The 21,474-nt window shown below is 36.4% G+C and overlaps 1 protein-coding gene across 2 annotated transcripts in view; it reads right to left on the bottom strand.

The window, feature by feature from the left end:
* The window catches only part of BDP1 (B double prime 1, subunit of RNA polymerase III transcription initiation factor IIIB), an 89,249-nt gene that overhangs the window by 32,665 nt on the left and 35,110 nt on the right, over positions 1-21,474 (bottom strand). The window contains exons 15-27 of one of the 2 annotated variants that reach the window (XM_035014607.1): positions 20,649-20,844; positions 19,703-19,815; positions 17,778-18,357; positions 17,091-17,615; positions 15,614-15,801; positions 14,551-14,773; positions 11,331-11,509; positions 9,478-9,682; positions 8,079-8,215; positions 4,891-5,092; positions 4,486-4,676; positions 3,285-3,672; positions 147-266 (exon numbers count right to left, since the gene is read on the bottom strand). In XM_035014607.1, coding sequence (XP_034870498.1) covers positions 147-266; positions 3,285-3,672; positions 4,486-4,676; positions 4,891-5,092; positions 8,079-8,215; positions 9,478-9,682; positions 11,331-11,509; positions 14,551-14,773; positions 15,614-15,801; positions 17,091-17,615; positions 17,778-18,357; positions 19,703-19,815; positions 20,649-20,844 — 3,247 coding nt within the window. Of the gene's footprint in view, positions 1-146; positions 267-3,284; positions 3,673-4,485; positions 4,677-4,890; positions 5,093-8,078; positions 8,216-9,477; positions 9,683-11,330; positions 11,510-14,550; positions 14,774-15,613; positions 15,802-17,090; positions 18,358-19,702; positions 19,816-20,648; positions 20,845-21,474 lie in introns of both variants that reach the window. The other variant, XM_035014606.1, reaches the window with a different exon arrangement.

Raw genomic sequence — 21,474 nt, 5'->3', positions numbered from 1 at the left:
CAGTTTCTACTATTCATACTTACAGCTCCCTACATGAAAGAAATTAGTAAGAATGGCTTGTAAACTTAAAGCTTTCAAAATAAACCTCCATTCTTTTGAAAGTAAACAAAGAGTTAAAAACAAAACATATTACAATGGATGCTTACAACAGATAATGCCTTCAAATTTTCTTCTTGTTTCATCTCCTGAGTAGTCACATTTGTGTTTGAGAGTGGATGTTCAACAACAGCTATGCCTATATCTGGTACATTCACAGTTATTTCAAGCTGTCAAAATGAGAAGTTTCATTATTTCATTTTGGCATATTACAGTCAGTAAAACAAAATGACTAAGTAAAATAGAGTGTTAAACTGAATAAACAACCCACATTCATACACAATTAAAAACTGAAATATAGTAACTCGACATCAACTTGGCAAAGTAAAACATTTAAGCTTTTGGAGGGGTCTGTGATCCTTACAAATAGTAAATAGAATTTCCAAAGTAATCTTCTTAGTACCTAGCATTTCACTTTCTACTATCCCCACTTTGTCTCTATGTTCCCATAATTTCTCTCATCAATCTGTGAATATTTATGGAGTGCTTCCTAAAAACTAGGCTACAGATACAAGGGTACAAAGCTGAAAAAAGGCAAGTTTGGTCCCTGCCCTCAAGGAATTCACAATCTCACAAAAACAGACATGCAATTACCTAACTATACACCATCTTCAGTGCTGTAATAAAGATGAGTTGAAAGCACTTTAAAAAGATTTACCATATTTCCGCCCCTGCACCAAGGCAACTACCCTCTCCCACAACCCCATGATAGCCATGGCAATGGACATGTAAAAAAGTGAATTCATTCACATTTACTCATGTAGTAGTCTTTTTGGTCATAGATCCCTATAATCTGGGGACTAAAGGACTAAGATTTATCTCCTAGACCGTATACAAGACAATCTGGCTTCTAGTCCCTTATTTACAGAGAGGTAAGTATAAAAAATTATGATTCAATAGAAAGTGAGTGAACAGTCAAGTATGAAAATCTGCCTTCATGATATAATTACTATAGTAACACTTGTGCATTCTGTATCTGTTTTTTCAGAAGCAAATATTAGAGAAAAATCTTTGCTACTATCCTATAGGCCAGGGATGAATGAGAAAGTTAAAGTGACTTGAAAAAACAAAAAACAAAATATTTCCTGAAGAGTTGGGAATGGATGACAAATGGAAATACTGTAGATATTTGAAAGTTGGTTCTTTAAGGCACTATCTAGTTTCAAAGCTTTATTTTTTTTAAAACAGCTTTATCGAGATAATGACTTACCAAGAATTCACCCATGTAAAGTGTGTAATTTGATGTTTTTGGAATATGCACAGATATGTGTAACCATCACCACAGTCACTTTTAGAACATTTTCGTCACTTCAAAAACGAACGCCATATCCATTAGTTATCACTCTCTTAACCCCTCATCTCCAAATCCCTAAGCCAAACCACTAATCTACTTTCTGTCTCTACAGATTTTCCTGTTTGAGACATTTCATATGAATGGATAATGTGATTATGTGATTCTTTTGCAACTGACTTCTTTCACTTAACAATGTGGCTTTCAACCAACGGAATTAGTAAAATACAAAACATATAGCTAAATGAATTCTCATGCAGTGTTAACCAGGTGTCCTTACAAAAAATTAACTTTCCTTTTGCATTTTCTTGGTTTCAAATAAAACATAAATGCACTATCTTCAACTCTGAACTTTCAGTTATAAGAAATTTCATTTTGCATCATTTTTATTTAATTTCAACCATTCTAACTCATTAACTTTATATCATCTAGTATGTGATTATTAACAGTGAATAAATAAAGATGGTTGTGGACTTCCATTCATCATAAATGTGAAGTTATCAATAATCCATTAATTCTCGATTCAACATTACTTGAATTGGTTTAAGTTTCCTACTTCTTTTGTTATTATCATCACTACTACCTCAGTTAATTCCTAATTCTGTTGCAAATGACTCAGAAACAATCACAAATGCTTAATACAAAAGAGATGCAGTTGTGCTGCTTTTTAAGCCAAGTAAATTACTGAAAATTGAGGCAGAAACAAAGCTGGCATCCTAGACCAAGAGGCAAAAAAGGAGCTCTTATAACAAAGTAAGTTGAAATATTATGTTCTTCCACCTCCTATCCATTAGGATGGCTACTCTGAAAAATAAATAAATAAAAGGGCTGTGAGAATGTGGAGAAATCAGAACCCTTGTACACCACTGGTAGGAAGGTAAAATGATACAACTGCTATGGAAACAGTATGGCGGTTTTTCAAAATAGTAAAAATTGGTGTACAATTTACCATATAATTCAGTGACTCCACTTCTAGGTATATCCACAAAAGAATTGAAAACAGGGTTTAGAAGAGGTATTTGTACACCCAAGTTTCATAGCAGCACTCTCTGCAATAATAGCCAAAAGGTGGCAGCAACCCAACTGTCCACTGACAGATGAAAAGATAAACAAAATGTGGTATAGCTACATGATTAAATACTATTCAACCTTAAAAAAAGACCATTCCAACATATGCTTCAATATGGATGAACCCTAAAAACTTTATACTCAATAAGCCAGTCACAATGAGGACAGATACTGTATGATTCCAGTTACATGAGTAATTACCTAGAGTAATCTCATAAAGACGAAAGTAGAATGGTGTTTGCCATAGGCAAGAGGGGAGGAGGTAATGGGAAACTATCATTTAATGGGTACAGTTTTAGTTCTGCAAGATGAAAAAAGTTCTGTGGATGGACGGTGGTGATGGTGTAGCACAACAATATGAATGCACTTAATGTCGCTGAACTACACTTAAAATGGCCAAGATAATAAATTTTACATGTATTTTACCAAAATTTTTAAGAAGAAAAAAAATTTTTAAATGTCCCTTCTACATTCTCTACTAACCAGCCTCAGCCTATCAGAGAGTTAACAGAAAACACCTGCCAAAATTAAAAAGAAAAATTAATCAGAAAGTAGATTAAGCAGCCTCCACATACAAATGAAATTAGATTTCCATCCTTATTATTACAATGACTACCTCATGGTGGGCCTGGGTCATAGAGGTTAAATAATCACAGGAGGCTCCTTCTACTGATTCCTTCAGATATCCCTCAGGCCTCAAACAAACTGCATTTGGTAGAGGCTATTCACAGAACGAACTTTTCAAATCTCAATAATCACTAAGAAAAAACAATGATACACTAAAAGAAAAAAACAAGACAGAATTCTCAGAATTCAAAAAACAAACTACCTCTTCCATCGTTTCCTCGATCTGAGCAGAAACAGGTTCGGGAGACCTGAGACCAATGGGAACAAACACTGGAGCTTTGTTTACTTCTTCTGGAGCAAGATGGTAACTTTCGTCTTCATAATCAGGCTCAAAATCTTCATCATCATCTTCATCTTCTTCCTGCGAAGCCCGAAGAGTCACCAGCGTGGCCTTGGAAGCTCGAGGTTCCTTCTTAGAGGTCTTACTTCGAACACGTTTTGATCCACGCCCTCTGGTGACAGTTGGTTTCATCCTGCGATGCATTCTCCTCCCGCTATGATCCACCTCACACTCAGAAGCAGAAGAGACAGTTGCTCTTCGATCCAGACCAATTTTAGAGTAATTTGATTCTTTTAACAGCTGTGGAGAGCTGGATGTTTAATCAAAATAACAATTTAGTCATTACATGCACAAGGAGGATATTTTAATGAAACCAAAATTTCAGAATGAAATCAAACTTCAAGCCATTAAAATGAAAATGCCCACAACCCATAATGTTAAAAACTTACTCTGTGAAATGAAGAAAGAAATGTACTATTACTACTAGTTTCTTATTCAGAGTTCATTCTTAGTTATCTACCTACAAATTTTTCAGAGTAAGTTAATTCTGGGCCATTTTTTCCTTGCTATTTAAGTGAAAATGAGATACAAGACTGGAAATTATTAGAAGAAAATGAGAAAAGGAAAATGGCCCAGTAAAACAAAATGAGCTCAAAAAGAAGTGATACTACTGGGTAAACAGACTAGGTTAAAATAAAGAAAGGAAGGCAAAAAATCCATCAGAACAATGTTGTTTTCTAGAACTTAAGTTCTTTTCCACTCTCCTTAAAAACTATAGAACATGAGTACCCTTCAGTTGTATTTGTGACCCCACTTGAACTAGCACTTTAATTATTTAGGTAATAGATACTACTTTTTGGTCAGGCTTCTGCTCATGTCTAATATACTCAACATCCAGAAATTTTAACTGTAGGAAAGAAAAATCTTCCTAAGAACATCAGTAAAAGGTAAACTTTAGTAAATAAAAATCCTAAGTGGGAAAGGAACAGACCTGTAATTAACAAACAATCTACACTTCTGTTAACAAACCATCTTTTTACTCTACAAATAAGTTATGGCAGGACATCCATAATAGGTTATTTTTATTTCTTATTCTGAAAGTATTTGTTAAATAAAACTTTACCTTGATAGTTTACTGAGACACTGCTCTTCAGCAACTGAAGACACAGATTTATCCCCTACAGTTTTTTCTCCAACGCTTCCTGATGGTCCAACTTCTGAATGAGCATTGTTTTTGGCCAAACTAGCCTCTGTGGAATCTACACAATCTTTTCTTGCTGAAACCTCCAAAGATGTCAGAAACTCAGCCTTTTCCTTAAATTTAAGAAGAAATAGCTAATATTACCATGGAAACTTACACACACACACACACTGACTGGTTTCTAACTTTTTATAATACTAGAAAGTCACTCAATTTTTATAAAATTGGTTATAGTACAAAAGACAAAACTGTATTTTTTAAAATTCTCTCCTTCATGATCTTGACAAAACAGAGCCCATTGAGAAAAAGTGTTTTTTTCAAACTTACTTTTTGAAGGAGATGAGTGTCAGAATCCCCTGGCTGCAGCAAATTATCTTCTGGCTTCCTTGCCTCACTCTGATCTGCTCTGTCTTTTTCTATGCCTGGTTCCTCTTTCTTACCATGTGCTCTTCCCAAATTTGGCTTAGCCTTTTGGAATTGCCTTCTTACCAAATGTGCTGGACTAGGAACAGACCTTTTAGGTTCATGTCTAGAATGAAGTACAAATCATGATGAAAAACCAAAATCAGAATTCCTTATTGATAGGACAGCTGTTACATCAAACAATTTGAACACAAACCAATACTATGTTCAAAGGACTATATATAAATTGGCTTTAAAACCAAACACATAAAATGAAACCACACATGCTGATAAAAAGAATGTAAAAGCTTTTAAAATTTCCATTTTCTGGACAGTCTGGAAAATAGTTTTCGGTAATATTAATCTTTTTTTACTTTATTCATTGATTCTGGTGTGTGTGTCATGGTACTTGAAGTAATTTTCAGAGTGATAACTAGATACAAAAAAAAATGCCAGTAGTTGAACCTGGATTTCATAATGGTACTTTAAACAAATATCTTCAACTGGGCTCTGAAGCATGAACAAATATACAATGGTCACAACATCCTTGGTCCTTCTGGTTCAAGACCAGACTTAAAAGCCAGAGTCCGGTCTCCCATCACAGACCTGTCAGTTTATGGAAAAGGGTTTACTGACAGCCAGTGTCATAGGATCTCAATATAATGATTGTGTATCTGCCAAATCAGAAAAAGACAAGGTTTAACGTTCAACAGAGTAGGTATAGCTCCCAAGACAACCCCTGAAGAGCTATCTTAAATTTTCCTGGAAAATATTTTAATAACTGGCAAGGATCTGAATTCTGAATTGGGAAGTTTAAAACTAATATAAACCTGGATATTATAAAGAAAATTAGGTATATAAGTATCTATCAGGAGTTCTCTGAAAGATCTATATTAAAGACTAATCTTAAGTAATATTTCTAATAAATTAGTTACATTTCCAAATGTTCCAACTCTGCTAAGCTCTTCTGGCAGCGAAACACCAAAGAAGGTCACAGGAAATCCTAACAAGGTTATGATGCTGGCTAAATACATTCCAATGTAGGCCAATGTATTTAGGAAAATAGATTATATTTAATGTAAGCTATTTACAGTCAAGTGTGATTATACAAAAGCAAGTAAAAATAAAATACATATATAAACCTAACGTGCTACTTGAGTCAAAAAGAGACAAGACAATACTGGACTTAGAAATAATCTAATTTTAAAACTATGAAGATTTTTACTCTGAAGAAAGTATCACTCATGATAAAGTGAACAGCTGGAATAAATTTTATGAATAGAAAAAGTTTTTTCAAAAGAAAAAAAGGGGGGGTAAGGTGGGGTGGAGCGTGGGTTTCCATAAAGAAATTAAAAGTTTGAGGGGCGCCTGGGTAGCTCAGTCGGTTGGGCGGCTGCTTTCGGCTCAGGTCATGATCCCAGGGTCCGGGGATCAAGCCCCACATCGGGCTCCCTGCTCAGCAGAGAACCTGCTTCTCCCTTTCCCTCTGCCTGCCGCTCTGCCTACTTGTGCTATCTCTCTGTCAAATAAATTTTTAAAAATCTTTAAAAAAAAAAGAAATTAAAAGTTTAATTTCTCTCATGAAAAACACAAAAGTTCAGCATAAAATCTCTTGAAACATGTAAAGTTTCTTTCATTCAGGAAGGTCTGCTTATATAACTACACAAATCTGCTAGTCTGAAAGTCATAAATCCTGAAAACTTAAGTTTAAAAACTAATTTGCCAATGTTATTTTGAACAAGCCATTCCAATCCTCTTGGTCTAGCTAGTCAATTATAAATGAGAGCATTAGGAAAGGCTGACCTTGAAGGTCACTAGTCTTTAAAGGCTCAGTAGAATCAAAATCAAATTCCTTACAATGGTCCTATATAATCCGCCATTCTCCCTGGTCAGCCTTTACCCTTTCCTACATCTGCTACTCCCTCTCTTTCCCCGTTTCATACTAGCACCCTTCACTGTTCCTCAAACAAGCCAGGCATGCTCTTTCCTTAAGTACTTTCGAGCTGCTGTTCCCTCTCCCCTTAAACATCCCCTGGGCCTGCTGTTCCTTCACTTTTGGGTCTTCTCTCTAGTGGTACCCTTGCAATGAAGCCGTCTTAGATCACTGCTAATCAAAATGTAGTATTAAGGTGCCTGGGTGGCTCAGTTTCGGCTCAGATCATGATTTCAGGGCCATGAGATCGAGGCCTGCATGGGGCTTGGTGCTCAGAGGGGAGAATGCTTGAGATTCTCTCTCCCTCTCCCTCTGCCCCTCTCCCTGCTCACTCACACACATGCACCTATATGGGTTTGCTCTCTCTCTAAAATAAACAAATCCTTTTTTAAAAAAAAGTAGTATCAGTAATAATAAAGCAGATTATAAGTAATAAATAAAAGTGGTAGAGTACTGAAGTATCTTCACCTTTCTAGTCTAACTCATTTAAAAGATACTATTCTTAGCATTTGGTTTGGGACACAATTCTAAATATAGCATATACTAAGTACCTGGTAGCAATTCCTATTTATGAATTTTAGTCAATAGGATATAAATTTCTAAATACACAAAGAACTTAAGAACTTCTGTCTAGTATTAAATTTTGGTTTTGTTTTGTTTTGTTTTTAAAGATTTTATTTATTTATTTGACAGTAAGAGAGAGAGAGCACAAGTAGGCTGAACAGTAGAGGGAGAGGGAAAAGTAGAATCCCCACTGAGCAGGGAGCCTGACGCGGGGCTGGACCCCTGGATCCTGGGATCATGACCTGAGGCGAAGGCAGATGTTTAACCATCTGAGCCACCCAGGTGCCCCTAAATTTAGTTTTAAAATAAAAAATGAGGAGGCTCACCAAACTTTGAGGAGAAATTATAAATTAAGAGAATATCAATCATGCAATTCTTACAGCATTTAAAGAAGCATATTTAAAATATTCTATTTCATAATTACTGCTTTATCCTTCCACAAACTTTTTTTTTAAAGATTTTATTTATTTGACAGAGAGAGATACAGCGAGAGAGGGAACACAAGCTTAACGACTGAGCCACCCAGGCGCCCCTTCCACAAACTTTTCTTGATGTCAAGTAATCCAAACTTTATCTTTAGAAAGTTTTACACTTTTCTGATTAAAAGCAAACTCACCTCATCTTTTCATCTAAAACATTTATTTTGTTAAGATGAAGAGGTTCTACAAGAACCATGTGACTCTGGTTTTCATACTGTGACTCTGAAACTTTGGAGGATACAACTTCAATTTCAGTTCCAACTGGAGAATTTGGCTAAAATGACAAAAGAAAAGTAGCATTTTTTTTAAAATAACTGAACACACCTCCTAAAATATTTCAATCATTTAGAAAGGTATTGAGTTCTTCAAAAGTAAAAGTCAAACTAGGTATGCAATGTTCACGTTTTGCTGTCCAAAATAAAACTAATTCAGAGAAAGTTTCAATTATTGCAATTATTATGTTTACAGAACACTTTAAAAACCAAATAATTATCTGTTGTGAACACACACCGTCCCCCCCCACCCCGCCACCAAAAAAGTTTAATGATTTTCTCCCAAAAAGTCTAATGATTTCTTCTGGGGATAGGGATGTTTCAAACAAGGATTACAATCGCTTTCAATCTAGATTTTCCCTTGGTAGACAGAGAAACAGAAGGACAAAGAAACAAGATCTGTTGAAAAGGGCATTACACTACTTAGATTTATACCAAAAGATACATCAATAAAAGATTGGTTAAACTGTCAAACAGCAGAATGTTATGCAACAATGAAAAATGATGTATCTCCATACTTCTTGACATATAAAAAGTCACTTAATAAGTAAAAATAAATCACAAAATAACATGTACACAATGACTTTACTATTTAAAAAAATTATTTTATGGGGGCGCCTGGGTGGCTCAGTCGTTATGCGTCTGCCTTCGGCTCAGGTCATGATCCCAGGATCCTGGGATCGAGCCCCGCATCGGGCTCCTTGCTCCGCGGGAAGCCTGCTTCTCCCTCTCCCACTCCCCCTGCTTGTGTTCCCTCTCTTGCTGTGTCTCTCTCTGTCAAAAAATGAATAAAATCTTTAAAAAAAAAAAATTATTTTATGTTTCAGTAATCTCTACACCCTTTGTGGGGTTTGAACTTGCAACCTGAAGATCAAGAGCTGCATGCTCTACCACCTGAGCCAGCCAGGGGCCCCAGAGATTTTATTATTTAAGTTTACATAAGTGTACACACATGCATGCATGGATATACCCAGTAAGATATGTCAGAAGGTTTTCAGTAGTTACCTCAAGGTAGTAAGACTGGAGTAGTCATTATGATATTTTGTATTAATTGAACATTTTCATAATGAATACATACAATTAGTTAGGGAAAAAAAACTATTTTCAATTAAAAAAAATCCAGAATGGTAAATCTGGAACAGAACTAGATATGTTACATATTCATTGATGAGAGTGTCAGATGCCTATATTCTAAACCCAGTCTGAGCTGTCATTTCATATTTTAACATGCATTAAAAGGCTCAATTACATAACAGTAACTCACCAGAGTCAAGAACTTTTTAGTTTTATCTTCTTGTACTATCGTTCTTTCTTCCTTAATTATGCCTTCAGCTTCAACTCTTTCTATTTGTCTCTGTCCAGTCTTTCTTATGTTTGGTCTGGGTCTCTGAAATCGGCTCCTTACTGTTTGAGCAGTTGGGATAATGCTTTCCTTCACTTCTTGCTGCAAAGTGTTTGTATTATGAGCCCTAGAAGAGAGGACAAAGAGAAAGAGAGGGAACTGGACTGTAAAAAGATGAAAACTACTGTAAAGACATAAAAATTGAACCTTCTCTAACAAACTATAAAAAAATTTTGTATCATTTGAGGAAAATCAAATTACTTTGATGATAAATATATATTCTTTTATTTTTAAAAAAACAGCTATTGGGGCACCTGGGTGGCTCAGTCATTCGTTAAGTGTCTGCCTTCAGCTCAGGTCATGATCCCAGGATCCTGGGATAAAGCCCTGCATCGGGCTCCCTGCTCAGCGGGAAGCCTGCTTCTCCCTCTCCCACTCTCGCTGCTTGTGTTCCCTCTCTCGCTGTCTCTCTGTCAAATAAATAAATAAATTCTTTTTTTAAAAAAAGAGCTATTTTAATCATCAAAAGGTAATGAATTTAAATAAGGTACCTAGAAGATTCAAATTCATGGAGACAGAAAGTACAAAGGTAGTTGCCAGGGAATGAAAGAGGGGAATGGGGTGGTCTTGTTAATGGGTGAAGTTTCAGTTGGGAAGATGAAAAAGTTCTGGAGATATATGTGGTAACTGTTGCAAAACAATGTGAATGCACATTCTTGTGAATGTGCATTAATGCCACTAGACCATATACACAAAAATAGTTAAAACAGTAAATAAGTCTTCTACTACAATTTTTTTTGTAAAGATTTTATCTATTTATTTGACAGAGAGAACACAAGCAGGGGGAGTGGCAGGCAGAGGGAGAGGAAGAAGCAGACTCCCCACTGAGCAGGGAACCCAAAGTGGGGCTCCATCCCAGGACCCCGGGATCATGACCTGAGCTGAAGGCAGACGCTTAACTGACTGAGCCACCAGGCGCCCTTCTACTATAGTTTTTAAGAAGATAATGAATACAATCTTTATATACATGTATTTTTAAATGCAATGGTTTGTATAAAGCCTTAAGCAGCTAATAGTGAATACAAGCAGGCAAGCATTAAAAGGTGTTAACTCAATGTGATTTTCTATTTTAGGCAGTCTGACACATGAATAAAAATAAACCAAGTATTCTTGGGGCGCCCTGGGTGGCATAGTTGGTTAAGCATCATACTCTTGGTTTCGGCTCAGGTCATGATGTCAGAGTCATGAGATCAAACCCTGCATAGGGCTGTGTGCTCAGCGTGGAGTCTGGTTAAGACTCTCTCTCCCTCTCCCTCTGCCCTCCTCCCTGAGCACTCTCTCCCCCTCTCTCAAATAAATAAATAAATAAATCTTTTTTAAAATAATAAAAAAGAGGGCGCCTGGGTGGCTCAGTTGTTAAACGTCTGCCTTCGGCTCAGGTCATGATCCCAGGGTCCTGCAATCGAGCCCCACATCGGGCTCCCTGCTCAGCGGAAAGCCTGCTTCTCTCTGCTTGCTGCTCCCCCTGCTTGTGTTACCTCTCTCGCTGTGTCTCTGTCAAAATAAATAAAATCTTAAAAATAAATAAATAAATAAATAAAAATAATACAAAAGATAAAAATAAACCAAGTATTCTTGGTATTCACTTTTAAAATACATTAACACATCTTAGTAACAATGAAGAAATACTTGAAAGAATTCTCTCATATTTTAGATTTTCCTTTTTTTAAAAATATAAATATATTTTATATTTTCAAAGAAGTATCACTGTTTACCCCGTAGAAACAACTAATTCCTTTTCCTGGGCCTGTGTAGGCTGAGACATCTCTTTAGGATCACAAGAACTCGAAGGTGAAAGGTCCTTTTCAGTCTGTATACATGGTAATATTACAGACTCCTCCTCCCTGTGACCTAATGTGTCTTTTTCTCTTGATGTCATTAGGGAAGCCACACCCTAAAAGGCAAATAAGAAAAATTTCACCGAGGGTTGATAAAAGTATAGGGAAACAGGAACTTTCATACACTATCAGCAAAATAAATTGGTAAAGTCTCTGTAGAGGACAACAGAACGGTATCTACCAAAAATTTTAATTCTCAGCAAATTTACTTCTAGAAATGTATCTTACAAAAATACTCAAGTAAGTATATGGAAAAGTACATACAAAGATATTTATTATACCCATTTAATAGCTCCCCAAAAAAGCAAGAACAAAATCAAAACACTGGGAACAAGACAAACCTATCGTAGGGTATTGAATAAATTATAATTTGCTTATAATGGAACAGTCCAGAGCCATTTAGAAGATAAATCTGTATATGCTGATCCAAAAATATGTTCACAATATTATGTTAAGTGAAAAAATGAGAAGGCAAGTTATAACGCCATTTTTGGAAAACAATGAAAATACCCACACATTATTTATATAAATAAGTATCTATACATAAAAGGCTGGGTGGATATATTCAAAATAACTACATGACTGATTAACTTGGGAGGTAGAAATGAGACATTATAATGGACTCTCACTTTTTAGATTATATATTTTTTCAATGTGAAATTTTTATAATCAGATAGATAATCAATAAAAAAAAGATATACCTTTTTAAAATATAAGATCAGGCAGAAAAAGTACAAATTTTCAAGCATTGTAAGAACTAACCTATTTTATCTTATTTATTTGTTTTTAAGTGGGCTCCACACGGCTTGAACTCACGACCCTGAGATCAAGACCTGAGCCAAAATCAAGAGTTGGACACTTAACCAACTGCGCCACCCAGGCACCCCAGAACTAAGCTATCTTAAAGCATAAAAGAAGGGGCACCTGGGTGTCTCAGTTGGTTAAGCGTCTGCCTTCGGCTCAGGTCATGATCCTGGAGTCCCAGGATCGAGCCCCGCATCGGGCTCCCTGCTCAGTGGGGAATCTGCTTCTCCCTCTGACCCTCCCCCCTTCATGCTCTCTTTCTCTCTCAAATAAATAAAATCTTTAAAAAAAAATAAAACATAAAAGAAGAATTTTAATCCAAAATTGACTTTTTAAAAAATACATCATTTTATTAATTTTTATGAACTTGTCTTTATTATTATTGAAGTATAGTTGACATACAATGTTTTATTAGTTTTATATGTACAACACAGTGATTCAACAATTATATACATCACTCAGTATTCACCATGGTAAGTATAGTCACTACCTATAACCACATGTTACTATATTATTAACTATATTCCCCATGCTGTACTTTTTATCTCTGTTACTTATTTCATGACGGAAAGTTTGTGCTTTTTTTTTTTTTTTAAAGATTTTATTTATTTATTTATTAGAAAGCGAGCGAGAGAGAAACAGCATGAGAGAGGAGAGGGTCAGAGGGAAGCAGGCTCCCCGCTGAGCCGGGAGCCAGATGTGGGACTCGATCCCAGGACCCTGAGATCATGACCTGAGCCGAAGGCAGTCGCTTAACCAACTGAGCCACCCAGGCGCCCTGAAAGTTTGTGCTTCTTAAAGATTTTATTTTTGGGTGCCTGGGTGGCTCAGATGGTTAAGCGTCTGCCTTCGGCTCAGGTAATGATCCCAGGGTCCTGGGATTGAGTCCCACATCGGGCTCCCTGCTCCTTGGGAGCCTGCTTCTCTCTCTCTCTGTCTCTCATGAATAAGTAAATAAAATCTTTAAAAAAAAAAAAAAAAAAAGATTTTATTTTTAAGTAATCTCTACACCCAACATGAGGTTCGAACTTACAACCCCAAGATCAAGAGTTGCATGGTCTACCAACTAAGCCAGCCAGGGGCCCTGGGAAATTTGTACCTCTTAATCAATCCCCTTTTCCTATTTCCCCCAATTCCCCACCCCCTTCTCCTCTGGTAACCACCAGTTTGTTCTCTGTATTTGAGTCTGTTCTTTTTTTGTTTTGTTTTATTTTTCAGATTCCACGTGTAAGGGAAATTATATGGTATTTGTCTTTCTCTGTCTGACTTACTTCTCTTAGCATAGTATTTCACTTGGCAAAATGGACTTCTAGGCCCATCCATGTTACTGTAAATGGCAACATCTCATTCTTTTTTATGGCTGGGTAATATTCCATTGTATATATATAACTCATCTTCTTTATCCATTCATCTATTGGTGGGCACTTTGGTTGCTTTTCTATCTTCCCTATTGTAAATAATGCTATGATAAACATAAGGGTGCATCCATCTTTTGGAATTCTTTGGGCAAATACTCACTACTAGAATTACTGGATATAGTAATTCTTTTTTTATTTTTTGAGGACCCTCCATACTGTTTTCCACAGTGGTTGCACCAATTTACATTCCCACCAACAGCACATGAGGGTTCCTTTCTCTCTACATCCTTACCAACACTTGCTATTTCTTGTCTTTTTGACTAGTTATTCTGTCTGGTGGGAGGTGACAGCTCATTGTGGTTTTGATTTGCATTTTGCTGATGATTAGTGATATTGAGCATCTCTTCATGTACCTGTTGCCCACCTGTATGGCCAAAAAAGTACTTTTATATTTAGAACACTCAACTTACGAGTGTTAACTTTTCCATTCAACATTTTTGATATTATATCACACAATCTTAATTTGTTATGGACCAAGTTAACAAAGTAAATAAAACATCTCCTTTAACTCCTATCAAGCTTTTAACTTTTTAATGCACCTTAACAACAAAGTAAAACAAAGAATGACTATCAAACTCATTTTTTCTGTGAAGAAACTAGCTGCATCATTTGGCTATGGTCACACGATGAATAAAGGTCAGAACTTAGATCCCAGGACTCTTAAATTCCTTTCCATGACATACTTGCCCATCATGAGAGAGACAAGATTCTTACAAAACCACATGGAACAGTGAGGCACAGTAAGTATAACAAGACTAATACCACATGCAGTAGAAATTATATGAGAAAATATCTGTTAAATGTTAACCCCAGCTGTTTTACTTTAGTAATCATAATAGCTAAAACAAAGAACATCCACCTTGAATAGCACTCACATGTTGAGAAGGGAGAGTGTTTATCTGTTCACTGCTCTGCTGTACCACAACAGTCTCAGTATTATCAGTTTCCAATTTCTTCCCAGATACGTATTTTTCTGCTACTGTAGTCTCTCTCTTTAAAGTTGCTCTTGCTAAGTTTGGTTTTGGTTTTTTGAATCGACTTCTCACAAAAGGTGCTGGTTTAACTTCAAGTGGCTTCTGCTCTTGAGGAAGAGATTTGCTTTTGGAAAAAGGATTATCGAACGTTAGAAAGAGTTGAAGGGACGACAAGAACAGAGTCTTAGGACAACTTGAGAAATTGGCAGTAAATATTAAATCTAATTTTTTTTAAGATTTTATTTATTTATTTGACAGAGAGATAGCAAGAGCAGGAACACAAGCAGAGGGAGTGGGAGAGGGAGAAGCAGGCTTCCTAATAAGCAGGGAGCCCAATGTGGGGCTTGACCCCAGGACCCTGGGATCATGACCTGAGCCGAAGGCAGATGCTTAACAAATGAGCCACCCAGGTGCCCCTAAATCTAATTCTTAACAGGAAAACAAATTGGACTATTTGGTAGATCCTAAAAAATATGAGGAGTACAAATGAAGTATAAGCCTATCATCTGTGCAGAGAGAAAATACAGGTTCTCACACCCATATTGACTTAGGAATATGTGTTACATACAATTCTGATGTTAGTAATTCTCTCAATCTACTGTCACAACGACCTCAAAATTCTCTCCAAACATCCCAAAGCTTAAAATCTGTAACACTGTGCTAGAGATGATATGTCTTGAAACCTTACTGATAATCTGATAATATAACTTTAGATGCTTTGTCTTGGGTGCATGGGTGGCTCAGTCAGTTGAGCATCTGCCTTTGGCTCAGGTCATGATCCCAGGGTCCTGGGATCAAGCCCCACATCGGGCTCCCTGCTCAGCAGGGGGCCTGCTTCTTCCTCTTCTTACCCTCTCCCTGCTCTTGCTCACTCTCTAATAAATAAAAATCTTTAAAAAAAAAATAAAAATTTTAAAAAATAGATGCTTTGTCTTTAAAAGCACATAGACCAATATACTTGTACCTTAAATTAATATCTGAAAACTGCTCTGGAACATCTGGAGACAGCATCCCCTGGTCTTCTGTTTTATCAGGTTCAGAAGTCTGCAAAGAAGTCTTCAAACAACTCAAGTGACCTGACAGTTCCTTTTCAGAATTCCTTTTTTCTTCTTCAGGTGTACACACCATGGATAGTACTTCACAGCTAACGTTCTGGAGGAATAGTCACAGGAAATCAACCACAGTAAATCAGCACAAATGGATAATGTCACAACTGTGTGAACTTAAAGTAACTAGAAACTTTTGGGTTTTTAAAGATTTTATTTTTAGGTAATCTGTACACCCAACGTGCAGCTCAAACCTACAACCCCAAGATCAAGAGTCACATGGTAAAAAAAAAAAAAAAAGTCACATGATCCCCCAACTGAGCCAGCCAAGCAACCCCACTGGAAATATTTAATAAATTTTAGGGGCACCTGGGTGAGGTCAGTCACCTGCACGTCCAACTCTCGATTTCAGCTCAGGTCATGATTTCAGGGGTGTGGGATCACGCCCCACATTGGGCTTTGTGCTGACCATGGAGCATGCCTTAGATTCTTTCACTCTCTCCCTCTGCCCCTACAACATTCGCACTCTCTCTCACTCTCTTTCTAAAATAAAACTTAAAAATTTAAAAACAAAGAAAAAAGAAAATTTAAAAGTGGAGTGGGGGTGGGGGGCACCTGGATGGCTCAGTCAGTTAAGCATCCAACTCTTGGTTTCAGCTCATGATCTCAGGGTTCTAAGATTGAGCCCTACGTCGAGCTCCACGCTCAGTGCAGAGTCTGCTTGGGATTGTCTTTCTCCCTCTGCCCCTCCCACTCACTCTCTCTAAATAAATAAATAATCTAAAAAAAATAAAAATAAAAGTGGAGTGGGACAGGAAATAAAAACTGAGAAAGACATTTGGTCGAAAGAAATAATTCTAATGCATGTTCACAGAGTTAGCACTAACTCAGTCCAATTCCCTACACTCCTTTTAGCTAAGAATAACTTCAAACTGACACTAAGAATGGTAACTTATCCACAATTAAATATTTTTTAAGTTTTTTGTTTTTTGTTTTTTTTAAATGCATAGTTTCTTTAAGGTCCTAAAACACAGAATTTACGGCTGGGAAAGACTTTAAGGTTTTAGAGATTTTAAATGTTATGGGATTTAAGAGCAATAATCACGGTTTTTATTTTGATAATTTTTCTCTGAAAATATGTTCAAAAACAGTTTTTCTAAAGAACAGAAAAAGAGGGACGCCCGGGTGGCTCAGTCGGTTAAGCGTCTGCCTTCAGCTCAGGTCATGATCCCAGGGTCCTGGGATCGAGTCCCGCATCAGGCTCCCTGCTCCGTGGGGAACCTGCTTCTCCCTCTGCCTCTGCCTCTCTCTCTCTATCTCTCATGAATAAATAAATAAAATCTTTTAAAAAAAAATTTAAAAAAATAAAAAAAAAAAGAACAGAAAAAGACATACTTTGATATTTAGTGAAGGCATAGTGCTGCAGCAACTACTATTGCTCTGCATTAAATCTGTGTCCATTTGTCTTGAGGTCCCAGCCTCTTCTTCTCCATTTTTCCTTAGATAAATGTCTATTTTTCCAGTTTTTTCCAAATCTGCAGCCATTTCTTCAGGGGCATTAATCTCGTCTGATCTGCTTTTCTTCAGGGAAATGTCTCCTCCAGTTTCTTCTGATTCCACCTCTGTTTCTTCAGTAGCAGTCGTCTTTCCTGATACCTCTTCCATCACAGAAAGATCTCTTTCTCCAGTTTCTTTAAAATCAATCTCCCTTTCCCCTATGGCACTGATCCCCACTAGTACCTTTTCCCTCAGGGAAGTTCCTTTTTCAATTTCTTTCCAATCTGTCTCCATTTCACCTTGAGTCTTGACCTGTGGGGCCTTTCCTTCTGTGTCTATTTCTCTTCTTTCAGTTTCTTCCAAATGTGTTTCTCTGTCCTCAGTAGCATCAACCATCTCTGGTACATTTTCCCTTACAGAAACCTCGCTTCCAGTTTCTTCTAAACCTGTTTCTACTTCATCTGTAGTGCTGACCTCCAAGGTATTTTCCTGTAGGGATATTTCTCTTCTTCCAGTTTCTTCCAAGTCTGTCACTCTTTCCTCAGTAACATCAGACACCTCTGATATAGTGTCCCTTGGGGAAACCTCGCTTCCAGTTTCTTCTAAACCTGTTTCTACTTCATCTGTAGTGCTGACCTCCAAGGTATTTTCCTGTAGGGATATTTCTCTTCTTCCAGTTTCTTCCAAATCTGTCACTCTTTCCTCTGTGACATCAGACACCTTTGATATAGTGTCCCTTGGGGAAACCTCTCTTCCAGTTTCTTCCAAATCTGTCACTCTTTCCTCAGTGACATCAGACACCTCTGATATAGTGTCCCTTGGCGAAACCTCTCTTCCAGTTTCTTTCAAATCTGTCTCCGTATCTACAGTGTTGTCCATCATTTCTGGTATCTTCTCTCTAGGAGAGTTGTCTCTTTCAGTTTTTTTTAAATATGACTCCATTTCCTTAGTAGTATTAGCCTCCACTAATACCCTCTCCCTTGGTAAGGTTTCTTCCACTCTCGTAATTTCTCTCAAAGGTGCTGTGAATTGCCCAGATGCAACAATCTCCTCTGACACCTCTTCCTTTGAGAGAACTTCTCTTCTTCTAGCTCCTCTTCCTATATTTGGCTTTGGTTTCTGAAATCGAGTCTTTAGAACTGGGACTTTATTATCTTCTTGAATACTATATATTTAAAAAAAAAAAAATACAAATTTTAAAGCATACTGCCAGCTGAAGAAATGATGGTTGAGAAAATACTACTGAAAGACGAGGAATTCTCAAACAAAAAAAATTAAAAATAAATTAAGAAAGCCTCAGGTATCTCTGGGTAAAACCTAAAAGTTAAAGGAGAGGGGGAAAAAAACCCATGTTTTGAAATTACAAATTTTTAAAATAAATGTATCTACTCATAGAGACACATGGATAAAGAGAAATCTATCAATAAGGTCAAGTACAGTAGTAGTCAACTGGCTCTGAACAGTCTCTAATTGTCATCCACACAATCCTTCCCAAATACTGGCTAAGGGTCCCCAGTCCTCTGCATTGGAGCTAGACCAATTTATGTCTACTATTCCTACCTCTTGGCACCTCCTATCTTTTATCCAGACATATGCCCTGCCATAAGAGTTAAACAACACATTTATGTGGCCAGATATGACCAGCATCTCAAACAGCCAGATTGAAGTATGATTATGAACAAGAAAGTATAAGAAAGGCCAGACTTCAAATGTAAAGATTGATAAAATACGAGTAATAGTTGAAACTACACAGTAATGCACAGAAGTCCACTATTCTGTTCTCACTACTTCTGTGTACATTGAATATTTCCAAAGGAAAAACATTTTCCAAAGTATACTAATAATTCCATCGATTTTGTTTGGTACCCTCCAGAGGGGAAATAACAAAAGAAAGAGCCACATGTGGCTAGGAGAAGTATTGGGTTTCTATAGATGGGTTTTATAAAAAATTTATGTGAACCTTAAATAAAGGTCATATGTGGATCAATCTAATCCCAAAGAAGCAAATAGAAGAAAATAAGTTTCATTTCACATTTGGACACAGACATTTAATCTAACATGTATGTTAATTCAGGTCTAATTTATGATGAGTATATCAACTCATCAAATCACGAGTAACAGAAATTAACGTGGAAGTTATGACATAGGGGCACCTGGGTGGCTCAGTCACTAAGCATCTGCCTTTGGCTCAGGTCATGATCCCAGGGTCCTGGGATCAAACCCCCAGTCGGGCACCCTGCTCTGTGGGAAGCCTGCTTTTCCCTCTCCCACTCCCCCTGCTTGTGTTCCCTCTCTCATTCCGTCTCTGTCAAATAAATAAATAAAATCTTTTAAAAAAAAAAGAAAGCTATGACATAAATTGCCCTGAAAAGTGAAGTTATATTGTGAATATTAGGTAATTTGATACACAAATATTAATCTGATTTGCTTTTGTTTTTAAAAACTGATTAAACATTCCTAAAACTTTATACTAAATTCAAAGATTACATAACCATTAAGATGATGCTTACCTTACACATTCATTAATGTTCATTTGAAAAAAATTATCTTCTTTCTCAGATTGTAATGTGATGTCTTCAAAGTCAACATTTTTACATGACTGATCTTCTACTTGTTCAGGACTCTTAATAACAAACACATTTTTAAGGTTTCTCAATGAAACACCCATTTATAAAAAATTGCATTGAAAATTTTATCCAATTTGAGTACAAGGAAAATGGTAAACATTTCAAAATTATAAAATTATATTCAAAGGACACTTTTTTTAGTGTTATTTAAATATCTTTTAAGATTTCACAAGCTATACCTTCTACCTTATCTCAAAGCCCCCATTCTTTTCCTCCTAATCAGAAAGCAAGTTACAGCGCTTCAGTTATTAGAGTTATTAGAGTTATTAGAGTTCAGTTATTCAGTTATTAGAGTTATCTATTAGAGTTATTCCCAGGGGTCTGTCTTCTGATTAGTACCATTACAGTATAGACCTTGAGAATTATAACAAAAGAAATTCAAATCTAACTATGATCTGAACTCTTACCCTTATCACAAAGACCAGTTATTATGTAAATAACCTAAAATTCATCATCTTTTGTTCTTGGAATTCTATTCTAGTAGGAAGCTTTTAACATTTTACTGTGTTTAAGCCAGAGTTAAAATTCACATATATAGCTATATTTTCAAAAAGGAAGCGTAATTCAAATACCTAAATGATGGGGAGGGGGAGGCAAGTCAAACACGATAATAAGATCAAAGCAGATGCTCCATTATGTAAATGCCCAAAATCTAGATTGCTGAGAGTTAAATGGCTTTGCAAGTAGCAAAGCTGCTGGCTCTGAGATTTTGGCTTTAAATTTAATATACAATGTACACAACTGTACAGTCTTGCCCTTTAAAGAGGGAGGTAAAAGAAGGCTTAAGTACTTGTTTAACAAAAAAAATGGCAAGAATCAGAGTACTTACATCTCTAGTAATACAGGATTGACTTTCACTCTTTTTTACATTGGCCTCAATTTTTTCCTGTGATGCAAGAATTTCTTTTCTTTCAGCAGCTTTACCTACATTTGGCTTCGGCCTTTGCAATCGGCCCCTCATTAGTCGTGCTGGTCTGACAGCCTTCGTTTGATCATCTTCCTGCAGACCAATTTTTTCACTAGAACTACAAAAGAATAGAATTATGGTTATTCTGAAGTCACATGTTTGTTTTCAGTATTCTCTTCTCCAAGGTATGAATAAGTAAACCATTTGGAATATAAAAATAATTACAAGTGTCCTCAAATACATCCTCAAAGATACTCCTGTTTCTATACCTTAACACTTTGGGACAGACATAATCCTGGAACCCTAACTATAAAAATCATTTCATCACAAAACTGGAAAAGAATCTATATTTGACAGACAATACCATTCTCCACTAAGACTACTAGGTTTGTAACATATACCTCCAGGGCACTAGACAAAGATTACAGCATAAACGTACAGTCCAGAATCCAATGGTTCAAATTAGTATTAGAATAAGACTTACTCTGAATCTGCATTCCCAGTTAAATATTCCCTTTTGAAACCTGCTATACATAAAATTATCCAGAAATATGTATCTTAGCAATTAATCTAACAAGACTTTGTTAAAATCCTGTTAGTAAGTTGAGGAAGAAATGTAACTGCGAACCCAATGGATCCGTATCATAATTTATTTCTCCAGTAGCATAAAGAACACTACTGAAATGTTTCAACACACCTACAGTTAAGAGAAGACTTAAGTACACTAAACGGAAATAAAATTCAGACA

This window comes from Mirounga leonina, unplaced genomic scaffold (assembly GCF_011800145.1).
Source record: "Mirounga leonina isolate KUSES-001 unplaced genomic scaffold, KU_Mleo_1.0 Mir_168, whole genome shotgun sequence".
Lineage (NCBI taxonomy): Eukaryota > Metazoa > Chordata > Mammalia > Carnivora > Phocidae > Mirounga > Mirounga leonina.
Note: the sequence above shows the minus strand (reverse complement) of the source record. Positions and strands in the feature narration are given on the sequence as shown.